Genomic DNA, 19332 nt, shown 5'->3' with positions numbered 1-19332 from the left:
CTTAGAGAGGCATCCCCTGCCTAAGCACATTTCTTGCAGGCCTTCCTGCATATATCACACACACATCCCCATAAGGCCAGCCTGCCCAACCCCATTCCGAGTCCAGCCCTCAGAAGGAGCTCCCTCATCAGGATGCTGGTGTCTGGGCCCTCACCTGCTTTAATGCGGATGTTGGGGCTCCGGATCTTTCCGGCAGCATTCTCCGCAGTACAGAAATAGTCATTATCGTGGATAAAGCTATTGAAGGCGGAGGGGGAGAAGGGATAGAGCTGCAGCGTCCCGTTGGCATGCACGTGCCGGATATGGGGCACGTCATAGATGTCGTCCCCTGTGGCCAGGTACCATCGAAGAGCTGCGCTGGGGGAGCCTGCGGCTGGGCAGGGCACCACCACGCCCACAGAGCTGGAGAAGGTTACCTGCTGCAGGGAGTCATTTACAAAGTAGAGGCTGGTGCCGACATCCTCGAAGCGAGCTGCAGAGGTAAGGAAAGACACCCGGTTACGATGAGTTGTAGCACACTCACTGAAGCATTGTAGTCCAGAATTCATTCATTCGGCCTTCGAGCTTCAGCCAGTCAATAAGCATTTACTGAGCACCAGTTATATACCATTTATACACTAGCAAAGAGGAGCTTGTAGTTTAGCACAGGAATGACCAAAGTCAAGAAGTCTTATCCACCTTGCTGAACCAAGTTCATGAAGAGAGACTGTCACAAACCCTGTCGTGGTAAAGGGTCCAAAGTCATGATCTACTGTGGTACTGTGCATATTAGGGGAGACACTGAAGTGACTAGGTGGATATTTACTGAGCACCTACTCTATGCAGCCTGGCTCCTATCCATCCCTCTAACTCATCTACACAGGCACAAGGAGAAATGACATCTTCCTTTTTATCAGCCCTTTGATAGGTTGAAGATAGTTACCAATTGTCCAGAAACACATAGGGAAGTTATAGAACTAAAATTTGGAACAATTGCTAAGGAGGATTTCCACGCTCTTTCTAGCCTGCTACAGATGACAGGCAAAAGGTCTTAAAACCATGGCATAGAAAGAAAGGGTGAAGGAAGTAAGGTGCTTGTCCGGAGGATGGAAAGCAGGGGGAGGCTTTGAGGGCTGTCTTAGACCCCTAAAGGTCATCTGGAGAATGTACTGCTGCAAAGGACTGAATGGGGACCAGAGGGACACACCAGTGGGGAAGATCAAGGTCTGGGAACAAGGGGCCCCTTGACCTTGGCTGCCTGTGGAATTCCCTCCTCTCTCATCATCTATACCTTCACTTACAAACTGGACAACAGGGAGAATGGACAAGAGCAAGAAACCTGCTCCCATCTCTGGCACTGTTCTAAACCTCAACCCCATGGAGAAGCATTTTCAGAGCTGCCTAACAGGAAGGACAGCGTCTATTTCTCTTATCCTGGTGCCCCGTCTTGGAGCCTCCTGTTCCTATCCCAGCAGTCCCGAATATGGGAATCAGGGGACCCTCCCTCCCCACTCAGGGGCCTGCCCCTTTAAGAAGGCCAACCCAGAAGAGAGAACCAGGCTCCAGATCTCCAGCTTCTCTCCACCAGGAGGCTCAAGGAACAAGCAACCAGTGCAGCTTGTTTAAAGAATGTTGGGGTGGGGTGGGCAACTTGACCTCAATTTCCACATCTTTATGGGGATGGGGAGGACCCACATCCAGACTGTATTAACATTCTTGCCTTAACTCAGAGCAAAGCCTCTAGGGAGAATATACCAGGCAGGTCGTTGAGGAAGGCCATTAAGCCTCATTGGCCAGAGCAATTCACATCATCTCATAAAAAGCTGTGATGAAGCCATTAGCAGCCATGCTAGAAAAAACATCCATGGGCTCCTGGCTGCCATATCAGGGGCATCCCCTTAGTAGCAAATGCATTTGCGGGTCTCCACCAGTGCCCTCACCCTCAGTGACTGAAAAAGGGCCTCAGAGAAGGGGCGCAGCATCACTTGGCAATCTCCTCACACTACCTCCCTTGTGATAGTTGATAGTTGAGCAAATCTCCTCTGCTTCTGAGAGGACCCTCAGAGGTTGCTGCAGCAGGCTAGTTCTCTGTAGTTAGAATATTCCTTATGATCATAAGATCAGGCCATTTTACAAGTAAACTGATGCTCAATGAGACTTCCCAGCATGCCCCATTTCCATGAGTCTTCTCACCTCCTGAAATGCCCTCTGACCAAGATGGATACAGCAAGTACTTGCTGAACATTTTCCTTGTGCCAGGCATTGTTGCTTTATGGGTTCTTCCCAACAAGCTAGGAGGGAGGGACCTTTATCATCCCAGTCTACAAAGAAGGAAATCAAGGCACTAAAAGAGGGAAGTGACTTCCTCAAGACTCATAGGAACCAGTAGGTGATGACCTAGCTTCGTTGCTTTCTTAACCCACAGTTTGCGGCTATAATGTGTTCAATGCAATAAAAGGGGTGTTCTTCCTCAAACACAGGCCAGCTGGCCAAGAACAAGATTCATATTCATTCTCTCTCTCCGCCCCCCATCTTTCTCTCTCCCTCCCCTTCCACGCTCCTTCCCCCTCTCTTTTGGGAATGGACCCTGTTGAACTCCAGACGTTTCAGATAATCCATAGCTTTGGGGAGTAGGAATATCCCTCAGTTTCTGGGTGCTTCCTGAGATGAATTAATTACTCAGCTGTCCCCCGTGTCAGTTTCATGGATCTGAGGCACCAAAGTCCAACTCTCCACTGTGCATAACAAACACACCTAGGAAACTAAGATCTTGGATAGAAGGGAATCCAGGAAGTGTCCTATTCATGGAGGTCACCAAATACTTAGAAGTTGGATGCAGCCCTTTGTGGTAACAATATCTCACCTATAACAACAGCCATTGACTTCCCTGGGAGCTGTGGACCATGCTCAGGTTATTATATTTCTATTGGTAACAGATAACTATTATAGTTCATCTTAGTGCTCAAAAGCGAATTATTATTATTATTATTATTATTTCCATTTTACAGATAAAGAAATTAAAACTGAGACGTTAAGTGACTTACCTACTTTAAACATGATGGCCAAAGCTAGAACTGGAGTCCAGCTGTGTTGTATCAGAGACAGAAGATGGACCTACTTCTAGTGAATTACCAAGCTGGAGACCAATCAAACCACAAAAACCTGGCTTTCCAGGCTTAGAACCACTGTCCACCCTCTCCCCCATCCCAGCCCCACCTAAATGCACATTCCTATCTCTTCTCCCATCGCCCTCTCCTTGTCTCTGGCGACAATCCTTCCCCAGACTCTCTCTGCTTCCACCAGGAGCATCAACAATGACAGCAGCCTTTCCTGCACTTGATGGCCTTGGCTCCAGTCGGAGCCGAGGACACAAGGTTCCCAGCAACTATAAATGGGCAGATTTAATTGATGAATTGACTGGGATTGTCCAGCTATCTGTCAGGGCTGATGAAATAGCAGATTTACAGCAAAAATGGAGTCACCTCATATTTCTCCCAACCCAGGATATGAGCTGCTGTCTTCGGAGTGTGAGAGAGCTGGGAAGGCTGGACACACCATTCATTTCTGCGACAGTGCATTGCCATCATGAAACATCACCCTCAGGTGTAAAACAATAGCATTTTGCACTTATGTTGGGTTCATATTTTACCATCACAAGGCAACTGTCAGCTCAGAATGCAGAAGTCCTTAAATAAACATTAATTTAGCCTCACCCTACCTGTCAAGAGAAAAGAGTCTATAAGGGGAAACTGAGGCACTGACTACCAAATATCTGGATTCCCTGCCATGTTCAGAGTAGAAGACTGAACACAAGGGCAACTGGTAAATAGATGTCAGAGCAATGGTTACACTGGGTCACTCAGGGACAGAGGGAAGGTAACAAGAGTCTGAAGCCTCACTCTGACCTCAGGGTGTCTAGTGTGGCCTCTATGGGGCTTCACCTCCTGCTCGAGTTCCTGTTGGAATCTGCAGAGCAGCGAGCTTGCAAAGGAGCAGGGAGATGGATCACAATAGACCCTGGATACAGTCTGATAGAACTCTGTGTCCTCCTGAGGCTTCCATCACCTGCTGTGTGACCTCAGGAAAGCAGCTTAGCCTTTCTGGGCCTCAATGTGCTCATTTCTAAGAGCAGTAGGGCAGGGCAGAGCAGGAGAAGTTGCACCATCTTAGCTGCCTCTTGGAGCTGCTGAGCAGGAGAAATGGCACATGAAAGGGCTCACCTCCTCTAACGAGGTGTAGAAGTAGGAGGTCCCCATTCTCCTGGAGATGGGGGTGTTCCAGATTGCCTAATTTTGAGTTAAAAGATGATCATGGCACAGTTCTACCCTGCAGCGCTCCAGAATTCAAAAACCCTCTGCACCCCCTACTTTCCCTTAACTGATCCCTTATCTTTCCCTGTCCCTTCACAGGTACTCTCTGACCCAGGATTTCATCCCTCCAAAAAATATGCACAGTGTTCCAGGGGAGGTGGGAGACATTAAAGGCAAAGGAGAAGGATCATACCTCTCAGGTCTCACTATCTCTCTTTTTAAAACACCTAAGACTCATGGAACATAGTGGAACAAAGGGTAGAGAGAACGCTAATGCATCTCTCAACTCTCATGAACTAAGCTCCCTCACATAACAGAGGGCAATGAACCCAGGGCTCAGGGAACATTGCAGAAGAGGGGGTAGGAAGATTGTAAGAGCCAGGGGAGGAGGTGCATGATCATACAGAAATAGAGTCTTACAGGCTCCCTGAGACCTTACTCATAAGAACTTGCAGCAATGGTGACAGCATGCACAAGACCCATGCAAACTCAAGCAGACAAAAAACCCAGCATAGAACTGTGGAAATGGGCAGCAGGCCCCAATCTTAGCAGAAGAGCTATTGACAGCTGATTACTGCTCCGTGAGGGAGATCTGATCTTCTTTAAGGGAGTGACTCTAGATAGGCTGACTAGACCTCAGTGGATGAACTTGCACTGAAGGATGTCAGGGGACACTAATTTGGCTCGAATGACAGAATGCATGAAATCCAATGGGGGGGAGCTTATGGGGAAGGGGGTATAAAGAGGACTAAGATGCTGTATATGAAACACACAAAAATTCAATAAAAAATATTTTTTAAAGATTTGTGTGTGTGTGTGTGTGTGTGTGTGCGTGCACGTGCGCGCAGGTCTCCCAGGAAGCCAGAAGAGGGTATTGAGTCCCCTGGAGCTGGAGTTGTAGGCAGTCGTGAGTCACTGATATGGTTACTGAGAATTGAACTTAGATCCTCTGCAAGAACAGTACACCTTCTTAACTGATAAGCCATCTCTCCCGTCTCCCTCCCCTTTCAGGTCTCTTAAATGGAGAATGGGAGAGGGTATTTGGCCTTGGCATAGGGCAGAGTTTGGGCAGGAGCTAAGTACTGAGAAAAGCCTGACTGTTGCAGGGCTGGTTATCCACAGCCAGAGAAGTAGCTCTGGGCAACTGGGATGGAAGGCACTGAGATGGAAGGCAGGGGGAATAGGAAACCAGGCCCTGTAGGCATTCCTGGGAGGCTCAACCTATCAGTGGTGAGGGTGGCACTGGGTAAGATATGTTTAGGGGACAGTGAAAACCTTCCAGGCTGGAATGCTGGAAGGATTGGAGGGCTGGGGAGAAGAGGCAAAACCAGTCACAATGCACAATGGTCTGTGGTCTGCAGTGGTGGATGGTAAGGGGCACAGGCGGAATCTGTAAGCTGGGAAAGGCACCAAGCAAGATGACAGAGTACCTTCTGACAATGGTGACTGCCTTTACTCTTAGTTCAAGTAGATCCTAGGCCCAACTTCACTTGAAGACTCATTAACACAGTTAACGGTACCAAGTCTCAGGAAGAAAGGAGACCAACATTTGCTGAGTGGAGACTTGTCTGTGCATCAGGCACATGGTTTGAGTGTTTCATTGGCATTTGTATGACATCTGCACACAAACATGTGAAGTAAGAGTCTTGTTGGTTAAGAAGAGGCTCAAATGAGTCAGCAAAAGACCATACATCTAGGAAGAGAAGACACCAGCAAGCTACAACGGTGTGCGTAGGGATTTCCAACTTCTCAGGAGGCTGAGGTGAGAAAACAGCTTGAGCCCAGGAGTTCAAGACCAGGCTGGACAACAAAGGGGGGGCCTGTCTCAACAAAGATGAAAGAGAGAAAGAAGGGAGAGAAATATATGAATAATAAAATAATAAAAGAGATGAATCCAGAATCCAACTGAGGGGTACCCGGCTCCACAGTCAAGTGTTTCCATCACAGGGCTGGAGTTCCAAGTCTGGGACCTTATGACCTTTCTCTTTCACTTTTTCTTCCAAGTCACCCCCAGTTTGGAAAGAAGACCCCAAGACACCAGACTCCAGCTTTCCCCTTAAATCCCTGTCACTCCCTCCAGTTCTTTCTTCCTGCTGCAAACAGAATCAAGCAAATTTACAGAGAGCAAGGAAAGGCAGGGGGGAATCCTTCATAAATAAAGAGAGACACATTCAGATCAACAGCAAAGCTGCTTCTGGTCAAAGGGGGAAATGGATTTTTAATAGAAAATGGAAGTTATGGGCCTGGCTGTCATGTGACAGACGCCCAGACTTAAACCCATTTAATCTTCTCTTCCCGTTTAACATTGAGCACCACCCCGACGCTATGTTTCATAAAACAGGTTCCAAATCGCTAGGAGATTAGAAGTGTAGAAATAGCACAGCAATATTTTTAAACCAGAAATCGCCCCAGGCATCTGGGCTGCCCCCAGGGTCACCACTAGAACCTGAATATCCATCCTATCAACCAGCTCGCTCACCCTAGGTCTGTCTGGGCACCACGTGGGTAATTAATTTGGCAAAGGAAACCTGACACTGGTGTAGTGACACCTGTGGTCTCCCATCCACCTGCCTGGCATGGGAGAGGGATCTGGCTGCAGTAAAAGTTTGAGGTGCTGACCCACTCAGCATTCCTCTGGGGTACACACAGAACTACCCCAGGTCATCATCACCAATCATCACAAGTGACAACCAGAGGGAACTGAGGTATTAACACCTCACCACCTCCACAGGGAAGATGAGTCATTTAGTTTTTTTTCCCCTTACAATATTTACCCATTTCATTCACTGGACTTTGCATGGAGGAGTGTCAGCCAGTGCTATGGCCATTGATCCACCCCCTCAAAGTTCCAGGGAGTATTTGCCCAGGCCCAGCATGCACAGGTAGGGAAAGTGATGGGTCTTAAGGGAGCAGGGGCAGGGAGAGGCAGGACTGAGGGGGTAGAATACACCCTCTACCATGCAGGGTTGTGAGCTCCTGAGGACAGTGACCATCCCAGTGACCACTCCATCCCCTGGTCACAACAGCAGGCACTTACACAGCGGGTAAGAGCCCAGGTTCCAGTGTCACACTCCTTGGGTTCAATCTCTGCTCTATTAATTACAAGCAGTATATACACCTTCAGACAAGATGACCTCGCCTCTCCCTCTGTGCCTTAGTTTCTCTATCTATAAACCTGAGGTAATGGCACCTATCTCAAGGAATGTTTCTGGTGAATGTAAGTGCCCGGCATCATTGAAATATTTTGGGCTTCTGTTATGAGCATTGTCGTCATAGGAGGCAAGCAGTAAGTACTTGTGGGATAAATGAGCCCTTATGTAATAAATATTTACTGCTCACCTAGGATGACGATGGTGATGATAATAACTTAAGACATTAGTGTACAAACATGAATACGTATAAGAATCACCTGGGAGCTTGTTAAAGAGGCAGAGCCATAGACAACAGACACCCCATGCCCATCATAGAACCAGAAATGCTATTTTGGAAGTCAGTGTCCTCTGTCAACACTGAGAGTCTCAGTCCACAGGAAAAGTAGATGTACCATGCAGGACTTTGTGTCGTCCTTCCCTTCCCAACAACACAGTTCATGTGGGCTTGGCTGACAAGCCCTTCTGCCATATGTATTAACTGAAATTGGTAATGGAATTAATAAAGGAATAGTTGTGCGATCAGTAAGAGACAAGCACTGTGAGCACTGCCTGTCTGCCCCCACCCCCGCCCCCACACCGCTTCTCAAAGAGTTCCTTGGGCAGATAAGGGCTGGTGAGGTTTTGCAGATTAATTTGCAAGGTTGATTACTTCCCTGCATTTGTACACAAAGGTTTGCAGGGAGACAGATTATGCAGCACCACTCTGATTTTTCTCAGCCCCCAGTTGGAGAATCTGGGTCCAGAGCGGGAACAATCATGGGGCCTCTGTTCAGTCACCAAGTCCACTTGAAGAAACCCAGGAGGGCCAGCTAGACACCAAAAAATCCTTTTGTGGTTAATTGCAGTGTAGAGACAGTGTGAGGCTAAACCCTAGGGAGAAGGGATTGAGTCTCCCAGATGGCACCAGAGTGCTTCCCAGGTAACGTGAGTTGGTGTTATCCTCAGGCAAGAGGAAGCCACAGGGACCAAGTCCCATGCCTCCTGCCCTTGGTTTTCCCCTAACTGGGCACACCTGGGTTACTGCTGTCTCTATACCATCACAGCCACAACTGTTTTAAGCATCTCTTTTGTGCCAGGCACCACCAATAAGGCACCCTTTTCCTACAATATTACTCATTTAATTCTTATGCCAAACCTTTAATGTAGCCATTGTTCAAAACCCCATTAAAAATGACCCCATTTTATGGATAAGAAGATAGGTTCTTTCCTGATATTGCCCACTTACTTATGCATAGCTGTGCTTCAAACCCAGGCCTCCCTGATGCCCACCTGTACCCTGTACTTCCACATCCACACTATGGGACCGCATTGTCTCCAAGGGTATGCACATTGCAGAGGATTATCTGTTGCAGGAGAATAGTTTGGAGTAAGGCCGTGTTAATTATTTGAACTGTCCCAGGTACTGGATGTGCCATGCCTTCCTCAACTCAATGCCAGCAGCTCCTTATCCTAGGCTTTGAGATGATCACCCATTTCCAAGCCCAAGTAAGATTGCTACTCTGGCTCTCTCTCCAGCAGAAACAGGGATGGGTTTGGGATTTTGTTTTTTAGTATTCTTAACACAAGCATCATTCCTATAACCAGCAAGCAGAGATCTTTGAGATCCCGTGAAGATGCAGCCATCCTTCAACCTCCAAGGCCCCTGTACCATCAGCTCCAGGAGAAGTTATGAGTAACAGCTGACAGACAGACAGACTCTTTAATCTTCCAATCCTTTCTAGACAGGGCCTGTCAGAGGAAGGCCCCTTATGGCCAGAAAGTTCTTTCTAGGGAGTCAGCTCAGACAGCACAGTTGTCCCCAGAGAATCCTAGATTTAGATTGTTAACGCTTGAGGGACTTAAGAGATTATTTTCTCCAATCTGCTCCATTCACAAAGCCTGGAGAGGTGGAGTCACTTACCCGAGAGACACAGCTACCCAGTGCCTAGGCTGGAGCCAGACCTGTCTCTAATTCTCTGTCTGTTCTGTCTACCTCACTGCCAGAAAGAAGTCCTGCAACTCAGGCACACAGGAGCATCATGAAATAGATGATGTCACATGGCACAGCATCAGGAGGGCTAAGGCAGCTCTGGCTAGGGATAGATATCTCAAATGGGAAGGGTGTCTATAAGTAACAGAAGGGTGGCCAGTGGAAGAGGGCTTGTCTTGATCTGTGGTCCTAAGCTGAAGCCAAGAAAGTAGAAGTATAAGATCATGACAGGACTGAGCTAGGTCAAGGATAGGCTCTGAAATAACAGAGCTGTGGAACCAGGAAGCAGCACATTTGAAGGAAGGTGGAGAAGAGGAGGGGAACCTGGTGGGGCAGCTGCAGAGGGAGAAAGTCTGACTAGGGGATGCAGTCCATGTCTTTCAACCCCAGCAGACGGCTGGCCATGGCACTTACCTAGATTCTTCCCCTATTCCCAAAGCTGTCACCCAACTTTCCCTATTCCCCCCATGGCTCTGGGTAGGCCCCACCAGCACCTGGGTGTCCATGACTCTTGGCTAGGCAGGGTTCCCAGGGACTGAGGTGAGTGCTCTGGCCTGCAGTGAGGTCTCCCACAGAAGGACTCTGCCTACTCTTCTCACAAGACACGCTGGATTCTTTGCAGGGGGTGTCACCCCTGCATGGGGGCACAGTGACTGCCCAGCATGGCTGCTTCTGGCCTGACTATACACCAGCTGTCTCCACAAGAATGGAAAACAAAAGTAGGAAAATTCCCCATAGGTGAGGGGCCCTTGGAGGGGAGATAGGCACAAACAGCTGTGAGACCTTCATCATTCCATACAATGAAATGATAATAATTATACCTTATATTTTAGTAGAACATTTATAAGGTTCAAACTGATTTGTTGTGGGTTTTTATATGTGTATGTTTATATGTGGCCCCTTCACTGTACAGAGCATTATCACACAGTGTATGATTTTATGCCTCTTATTCTTGCATACATACAATAATACCTGCCCTGGAGGATAGTTGGAACAGTGGTTACTCTTCCCATTTTACAGATTAGGAAATAGAGGCACCTGTACTTGCCTAGGTTAGATGGACCAAGTCTTGTTTTCTAGGTCCGGGGACAATGTTCTCTCTAACACACACACATACACATACACACACACACACACACACACACACACACACACACACATACACACACACACATGCACACATACATATGCTCATCTCTTTAAAAAAAATCAGTTTAATGAATATGCAACTAGCATTCAAATAACTATTCTTAATGAAGATGGTGACCTTGAAACTGTCAGAGCAAGTGTCATGTGGAGAAAGGGCATGGGGAGGGGGCAGGGGGTGCTGAATGGATGAGGGGAGCAGCAGCTGGAGTGGCACGGGTGGTACCTAAGGCTAATGCTGTTCACACTACAGCAGTGCTGGGCAAACATCTGTTCAGCAGGGCACAGGGGGTGATGCACCTCCCCCCTCCCCCCAGTTTACAGAACCCACAGGCTACATACAACCTGCCACGGGCAGATCTTGACCTCTGGGTCATAAGCTCTTTGCATGTGACAATTGGGCCATGGACGAAGGAATGACTAGAGACACCTAAGGTCATGGGTGTTCTCTCTACATAGGACTATCTGGAAAATGGAAAGGCTCACTCCAACAGGGAGAAACACACCCAGTGACATTTAGGGGGCTCCCCCAATGAGGAACACTTACACACAGTCTGCATGGGATTAAATCCAGGATTCTTTTTGTTTTTACCACACCAACCAACTCATGCCCTCATTGGCAGATAAGAAACTAGCCCTGAAGCTGGGTGTGGTGGTGCATGCCTTTAATCCTGGCACTTGGGTGGCAGAGGCAGGTGGACCTCTGTAAGAGCAAGGCCATGCTGGTCTACGTAGGAAGTTCCAGGCCAGCTGGGGCTACAGGGAGACCATGTCAAAAGAAAGAGGGAAAGAGAGAGAAAGAGGGAGAGAGGGAGGGGGAGGGAGAGAGAGAGAGAGAGAGAGAGAGAGAGAGGGAGAGAGAGAAAGAGAGAACCAAACCAATCAGCTCTGGCCTTCCTCAAATACAAGTCTAGACTCAACCTTGGTCCTCTTCCTTTTCGGTGCTGCCACGAGTCAGAGTCATGTCCAAGGGAAGGAAGGGATGGTCCTGGACTCTTCAGGGACACCCAGGTACTCATATGGCTGCAGTTCCCTTGCTGAAGAGGAAACCTATAGGCTGCCCATCAAGATGACAGACAGAAGGTGATCATTCCCCTGACCTGGCCACCTGGTCTTTCTTCCTATTACAAGGACTAGGATAGTTGGTCTTACCAGAAATGTGGCTGGCTAAAACTGCTCAGGAGAGGTAGAACCTGCTCATCTATTTTGAGGCGGAGGCAGGGGGATGAAGGCAGAGGTAACCAGGAAGCAGAAGAGGCCGAATGTTTATTGAGCATCAACTCTGCTCTGGCGATGGTGTATGCTTTGTCTCTGTTAGTCTCACTTCAAAGCTAGAGGAAGGGAGGCTGGAGATCCCTCCCAAGCCACATGCCCAGTAAATGAAGAGCCAGGATATGAGCAAAGGGTTTTCTTTCATTCCAAATTTCCACCATAGCAGCCAGGTTCGGTCTTCTTTATTATTAGTTTTTCATACCCCAATATATAAACTGGATAAGTTTTAATGTAAGGAATTAAGTGAAAGGGGCTAAAACTCTGCCCATTGACCCTTTCCCTCTAAGTCCACCCTTCCCTGAGGCCCTACCCGTCCCCTTAGAACTCCATGCAGCAGCCTTTGGAGCATGTGCTCTCTGGGCTCTGGTGGACCAGGATCCTGCTGGATCAGTAGGTGTACAGAGAAACACTCTAGAAGGCCTTGAAGCTCCACCTGCCAGAACGGGATTTGCCCAGGACCACAGAAATACAGACCAAGCCATCCCCATGCTCCCACCACAGGCATCTCAGTTGACTACCCAAGAGAAAGCACCCAGCTCCCTTAAGGGTCTGTCCTTTAAGCATCACTCCAAACTCCGCACAACCTTCCTGACTGGCCACAGTGCCTGTCTGCCCACAGTAGAACCTCCCGTAGGCCCAAACTCCTCAACCATGGTAGAAAAAGAAGCCAGTCCTTCCTCCACTCTCTCAGACCATGACTCTTTCCTAAGTAGGATGCTGAAGAACTGGATGATGACAGAGCATCTTGCCTCATCTTATACCCCCATCCCATCAGCCAATGGCTCCCCACTCCTAACTATAGCCCTTCCACCCAGCTACCTCCATTCTGAGGGTTCCACCCCAGAGGATGAGTGCTGTCTTGGGTTTCTATAACTAGAATCTTATGGTACCAGAGAACAACCAACACCTTCTGCCTTAGGTTATCTCTGCCTGTTCCCATCTATCCTATCCCTATCGTCCCAGTGCCATTGTCTGTCCCTAGATACAGGAGGTGAGAGCCACAGGGCTACTCTGCCAGTGCCAAGTCCCTGTAGGCCTAAAACTCAGAAACAGGATGAAAACACTAATGGAAGACATCAGGCCTCCCCCTACTCCCCCACCCCCCATTTCATAGGAGAAGAAAGCTACTGCCTAACTCCTACTAAGGCTGGAACCAGGATACTCCCTCACAGGGCTAGAATCTTGGCCTGGCTAGGTGAGCATGCAGATCCACATGCAAATTATATGCAAATCTGGAGCCTCCCCTTGGGTTCCCGGCCCCCTGCCATCACTGCTGCCTGTAGCTCACCCTATTCTCCAATCAATGTACTAGGTTAGGGGCTGAGAAAGCACATTAGAGTACGAGGGGTTCCTCCATCATGACCACTTCAAATGCCCCCAAGAAACATTTCTTCCAAGAGCATAAGGGAGGAGAGGCCCTCCAGGTCAGAGTCTGTAAGCCCTGATGATGCTCTCTGAAAAGATAAAATCTTTCACCAGCCAGGGCAGGGCCCAAACAAATCACATAGACTCCCTAAAGATGTAGAGGAGGTAAAGGGTTTTGAGGTTCACAACCCTGTCAAAGACTCCCTACATCTGAGGTGCTTTGAGCAGGTCCTCACCACCTATTTCAGGACACCCATCCTGCTGCTTCTTGAGCAAGCCATCACCAGGCCAAACCCTCTGTTTGCTCGCCCACCTCCTTATTCCTGAGAAAAATGAAACCACTGGGTCCAGTGGTCGGCATCTTCTCAACTTCAGCACTGCCTTTGGGTCAACTGCTTACTAGCTTTTGTTTCTAATTGAAGCTCCTCATCTACTGCAGAAACATAGTAAAGGGAGCTGGCTTTGATGGCCAGGAAAACAAGGCAGCAGGAAAGGCATCATGGCAATTGCCTTCTTCATGTTATTCTAGCATCCAGGGCCCCTCTGCCCGCCCACCCCCTCCCAGACTTTCTTGGGTCCTTCGCCTGCCTCCCCTAAGTTGTATTTGCCACTTCGAGATTTTAAAAACATCCCCCCAGCAACCCACCCCCCCTTTTTAATTAGACTCTGAACAGAATGCTAGAGATTTTCTTAATGGCCTGACAAAGGCTTTTAATTTGGTCTTCTCCAGAGAGAGGAACCCCGAGTCCCCATCTGAGAGGTTGGGTGGGAAATGAAAAAAAATCAATGCAACCCATTATTTTGGCTTTTAGAAAACAGGAATTTTAGTGCCGGGGAAGCTTGTTCTTTTATACAGTAAAAATGCAAATGCAGGCAACACAGATGCTGGCACGCTGGCTGTAACAACAGAGAGAGCCTCGCTGGGGTTCATCTGGCTGCCCAGACCTGGATTTGTTTTGGCAATAATAAGGCAGTTATTGGAGACTCGATAACCGATTATTAAAACACCTCAGTTTAGTTCTGGGGAATCGTCACACACTACTTGTAAATGGCTTGCCTCCCTGTCCAACAAAAAAAAAAAAAAAAAAAAGGTATTTTGGGAGGAATGGAAATAACAGAAGCTTAAAACACATTCAATAACTGCTTAATTCCATCCAGAGGACGCTCCATCTCCTCCTGTTTTCTTCTCTCTCCCTGCCTCCTCCCGCTCCTCACAGATGGACGTACAAATTATTGCAAGAGGATATTGTTTTCTGTAACAGGCTGGAACATTCACATTTACATTTTCCTTGGTGCCGCGGGGGTGACTGGCAACGGGAGAGAAATACACCAAGCCCCATCTTTCTTGCTTTCCCCACGTCACATCTTCCCCCAGCCGCCTCTGCCACCCACCTACCATGCCACCCCAAGCAGAACAGGCCCCTGGGGATCAGCTTGGCACCTAAGACCCAATTAAGGCACCAAGGAAAAGATAGGCCTATCTAGAGAGGCTCTCTGGCACCCAACACAGATGCTGGAGCTCTGAATGGCAGGGGCGCCAGAGATGCACAGACCCAAAGGCCACCCAGGGCTGCCATACCTGGTAACTCCTGCCTACCCACAAGCCCTGCCAGTGGCAACTTCCTGCCGGAGTTGGAAAGGGTTCTTCCCCTCCAGCTGCTGCCCTCTGGCCTTCTGGGTCTTTCTCTACCCCCACCCCCATCTGCTCCTTCCCTATCAAATAACTTGGGCTTCATTTATTAATGCTGAGTTCCTGGATGAGGGAGGGCAGTGTCCTGCAGGTATTTGTTGAGCGCTCTCCACTACTGGGGAATGGGCTGTTGGGGTGTGTTGGGGCGGGAGGTTGGGGACAAAGCAGCCCAGTGTGGCAGCAGCTCTGGTCTGTGTTTTTCTTTCCTGACAAAATGGGAAAAGGGGTGGGGGTTGGAGAGAGAGAGCTACGGAGAGAGAAAGCCGCTCCTCACCTTATGTATTTTTAATATTAACGTAATTAAAGCTGTGAGCCAAACCAGCCAGTTGGGGCAAAGGGAGGCAGAAAGAACCCCAGGAAAGAAAACTAGGGTTTGTGGTGGAGGGGCAGAAGGCAGGCTTGTTGCTCTAAGGTGGGGTGGAGATGGGTGAGATGAGGAGGCAAGGGGTAAAACAACCTAGGCCAGTCTTGGTGCGTTATAGTTACCTAGTGGCCTCCTTGGGGTCTGACAAAGTCCACTACTTTGCCCACAGTCAGAGGCCACCCATTGCCCGGTACCCGGATCTTCCCCACAAAATCCCAGCAGTCTAGGCCATCAGACTGGCTCTGACCCAGCCATATTGACAAATAAGGGTTAGCTTTCTCCCCAAAACCACCGGGTCTTGCTTAGGGCTGCGGCAGGTTGCAAACTCCGGACCCCAGGGCTTCAGCAGAGGATTGACCCCCCCCCCCGCCCCCCCCCCCCCGAGCTTGACTGCCCTTTCCCATCTCCTAGAGGGTAAGAGTTACCGCTGGGCCAGACCAAAGGAGGCAAAGGAGGCGTGGGGAGAAGCCGCCCTCCAGGAGCGAAGGAGAAAAGTTGGAGGGTTGAGCAGGTAAAGCTGAGCTTCTGAGCGCCTGTGCTCTGCCGCGCAAGGGCGCGGAGTTCGGCCGCCTCCCCTCCCTCCCGCCATCTGCGCGCCCGGGGGCACGTCCTCTGCCACAGTCTGGAAGCCCGACTCCCGGCACTGGCCAGGTCCCGATTTGATGCCCAGGTGGCTTCAGTTGGAAATGTCTGCCTCTTGCCAAACCCCCCAGTCCCTGCTACCTCTCGGATCAGGTGCGCGGTGCCCCAGGAGCAGGTCTGGACATGCCGGACACCTGGACCCACCCCTAGCAACCCCTTCTCTTCGGGGAAAGGGACACGCCCCCCAGTCTGAATACTTGTCCCTGGGTCCAGCAGGCCAGGCGCGGGAATCTGGCACCTTGGGGCGCGCTGCCTAAGGTGGCCAGGGCGGCGTAGCTAAGCCCAGGCTAGCGCCGGGGGCACGGGAGTGGGGACACGGGTAAAGGCGACCCCTGGATTTGAAGAACAAACTTGCGTCCGAGGGATTCCCCCACCTCTCGGAACCCCCAGCTCTCCCAGGCCAGCATCCAGCCAGGCGCGGATAAACGCCATGCGGTGCGCCCGCATTCGCGCCAGGGCGGGGGTCCGGGGCGGTTGAGGCGCGCACTGAGCTACCGCAGGGGAGAGCCGCCCACTGAGCTACGGCAGGGGTGAGCCGCCCAAGGTCCGAGGCCCTAGAGGGCTCCGGGAAGAAGTCTCGGTCCTCGGACCTCCTGGCTCTCAGGGCACCCCGGGGTCCCAGCACCAGCAAGCCGCAGGAAGCCGGCAAGGGGCTGGGGGGGAGGGGTTCAGGGCAGAACTGCCTCCTGGCTGGCATCCGGGAAAGCGGGGGCTCCTTGGCCACCGCCCCCACGGGCGCGCCCGGGAACGACAGGCACGGGGGGCTGGCGAGCAGTCCCAGGCTGACTCTCACCCGGCCCTTCTCACAGAGCCGCCCCACCTCGCTCACCCACCCGGGGCCATGCACCGGGGTGGGTCCTACTCCCGGGCACCTGGAGCCCGCCGGGCACCGCACCTCGCCTCCAGCCCCGCGCATCTCCGGCCCCCGCCGCCTCCGCCGCCCAGCCACGGGTAGCTTGGGTCTCACCTTTGTGTAAAGAGTCCAGGAGCAGGAGGAAAGTTACCAGCCACATGCCATAAAGAGGCCCTATTCTCCGGGGAGGTGGTCCTGTGGCCGGCCGTGCGGCAGCGCCTCTCCCCCGCTCAGCGCGCTCCCAGCCGCCGGCACTCCGCGCCCCGCTCTCTCTGCTCCTCAGCCCAGCGCACGGCGGCAGCTCCTCCCTCCTCTGCTCCCCGGCTCCTGTCATCCGCGGGGCTGGGCTAGGCGGCCGTTCTCCCCGCCCCCCCCGCGGCACCCCGGGTGGTGAGCCCCCCCCCCGTAGCCCCAGTCCGGGGGTCCCGTAGCCCCGCAAGACCGAGGACAGGGATGGAGACCCGGACCAGGCAGTCGGGACCTGGTTCTGCTGGCCGAGAGGCCAGGGGTGCCTGGCACCCACCGGCTCCGAGCTTGTGGTAAGGTAGTACAGAAGCCTGTGTCATAAATGTGGGAAGAGTCCACCATGCGCGGGACAAGGACAATCAGTTTTTCTTGGCCTGGCCATCCAGAGCCAGTGCCCGCTGCTGCTTTTGGACTCGGTTTACCTCCACGGATGGGAGAGTATGAATGTTCTAGGCAACGTTTATGCGAAGGTCTTTGAAGACATCTGGTCTACACTCCACCCCAAAGCTGAGAGCTACATGTTCTTCCAAGCTTTAGTTACTTTTGCAAGCCAGTCTCCTGGAGAGGTGGCTCCGCATGCCCAGCACTGTCCAAATGGCCTCCCCCGCACTTGATACATTGTATTTAAACAATCATTGGCAATGAGCAGCTTAGTGCCTGCTCTGCCTGTGTGCTTTATCCTCACCCCCACCCCACAGCTTTCTCTTCAGAAATTAGTTGACTCCTTGTGCATGAAGTTAGCCTTGATTAGGAAGGACTTAAGTGAGGGCATCCCATCAGTTATCAAACGGAAACTGAGCCCCTGCTGAGCAGTGGTTCAAGCACCTTAGTCCCTGTGAAAGGTTTGTGGTTGAAAGTCTTCTTTCATCTTAGTTTCCAAATAAGGGGCCACACAAGGTCCAGGGAAGAAGTCCAGGTAGCCCTGAGAATGGTCTAAGTGCCAGCACTGGACTTCCCCTGACATGGGGTCAGGATGGGCCCTGGCCACTTGACTCCACCTGGCTCTACCTGTGTGCCTTTGACCTGGCTTCTGGAGGGGCGCAGTTTGAGGGGTGGGAGGAGCCAGGGGGAGGAGTTGGGAGCTGCTGTTCTACACCATGCCACAGAGAAAGAAACTGTGCTCCCCCTCCCCCCATGCCTCGCCTAAGTTCAGGTTGAAGAACTGGGCTTTCTTATTCTCGGGTTTGGCCAAAATAAGTCTACCATTTTAAACTTAAGTCTTGAAAAGTACACATTTATTTTTTAACATTGTAAGTACACAGAATGTTAAATTTGCCATTTTTAGTTGTGTGTACAGTATATGTATATGTGTATGGGCTTGTTTATGTGCATACATGTGCATGTGTGTGTGGAGGCCAGAGGTCAGAGTCAAGCATCTTCTTTTATCTTTGTCCACCGTATTTCTTGGCAGGGTCTCTCACTGAACCTGGAGTTCACTGACTGGTTGGCCAGAGAGCTGCAGAGGTCCTTCTGTCTCCACCTCCCCAGCCCAAATTACAGGCATGTACCACTTCGACCAGGTTCTTATGTGAGTGCTGGATATCCATCCAGACTTGGCTCTTCATTTTTGCACAGCAAGCACTTTATGGACTGAGCTCTCTCTCCAGCCTCCATTTTAACCAGTTTTAAGTTTGGTACTTAACTCCCAGTGTTATTCAGCCATCACTGCTTTCCTTCCATTTCCAGAACTTTTAAATCAAGCCAAGCAGGAACTCTGCACCCATTAAACAATAACTCCCTTATGTCTCTGGAATTGTCATTTGTTCTCTGTCTCTGTGCTTTTTACTGTTCTAGACACCTCATAATGACTGGAATCCAAAGTGTTGGTTCTTCGTTTCTGTCTTATTGCACTTTCCATAATGTTTTTGAGGTTTAACCACATTATAGCACGTGTCAGAATTTCATTCCTTTTTATGGTTGAATAATATTCTATTGTGTGTCTACACCCCATTTGTTTATTCATTCATCCATCAGATGAACACTTGGGTTGCTTCCACTTGGGCTATTGTGAATAATGATGCTATGAACATAGATGTAAAAATATCTCTTTGTGTCCTGCTTTCCATTCTTTTGAGTATATATCCAGAAGTGGAATGGCTGGATCATATGATAATTTTCTCTTTAACTTTTTGAGGAACTGCCAAGAACATTTAATTTTTTAATATAGTGTTTTAAGAGTTTGAAGGGCTCTTGCCTGCAATTACTCTGGGTAGTGCCCACAAAGTCTGTTAAAGTTTTACCATTCCCTTTTAAAACAGGGTTTGAAAATGAGGCTTGTTCAAGATCACTGGGCTTGTATTGAAAGCAAGACTTGAACCCAGGTCTCTGAACTCCAACTGCTTGC

The 19332-nt window shown here is 50.1% G+C and overlaps 1 protein-coding gene across 3 annotated transcripts in view; it reads right to left on the bottom strand.

Moving 5' to 3' along the window:
- The window catches only part of Dscaml1 (DS cell adhesion molecule like 1), a 346117-nt gene extending 329039 nt beyond the window's left edge, over positions 1-17078 (bottom strand). For 2 of the 3 annotated variants that reach the window (XM_008850912.3, XM_029554971.1), the window contains exons 1-2: positions 16857-17035; positions 155-472 (exon numbers count right to left, since the gene is read on the bottom strand). In XM_008850912.3, coding sequence (XP_008849134.1) covers positions 155-472; positions 16857-16902 — 364 coding nt within the window. In that variant the 5' untranslated portion in view covers positions 16903-17035. Of the gene's footprint in view, positions 1-154; positions 473-16856 lie in introns of all 3 variants that reach the window. The other variant, XM_008850911.1, reaches the window with a different exon arrangement.
- Positions 17079-19332: the final 2254 nt, after the last annotated feature.

This window comes from Nannospalax galili, unplaced genomic scaffold (assembly GCF_000622305.1).
Source record: "Nannospalax galili isolate Female #2095 unplaced genomic scaffold, S.galili_v1.0 scaffold265, whole genome shotgun sequence".
NCBI classification, from domain to species: Eukaryota; Metazoa; Chordata; class Mammalia; order Rodentia; family Spalacidae; genus Nannospalax; species Nannospalax galili.
Note: the sequence above shows the minus strand (reverse complement) of the source record. Positions and strands in the feature narration are given on the sequence as shown.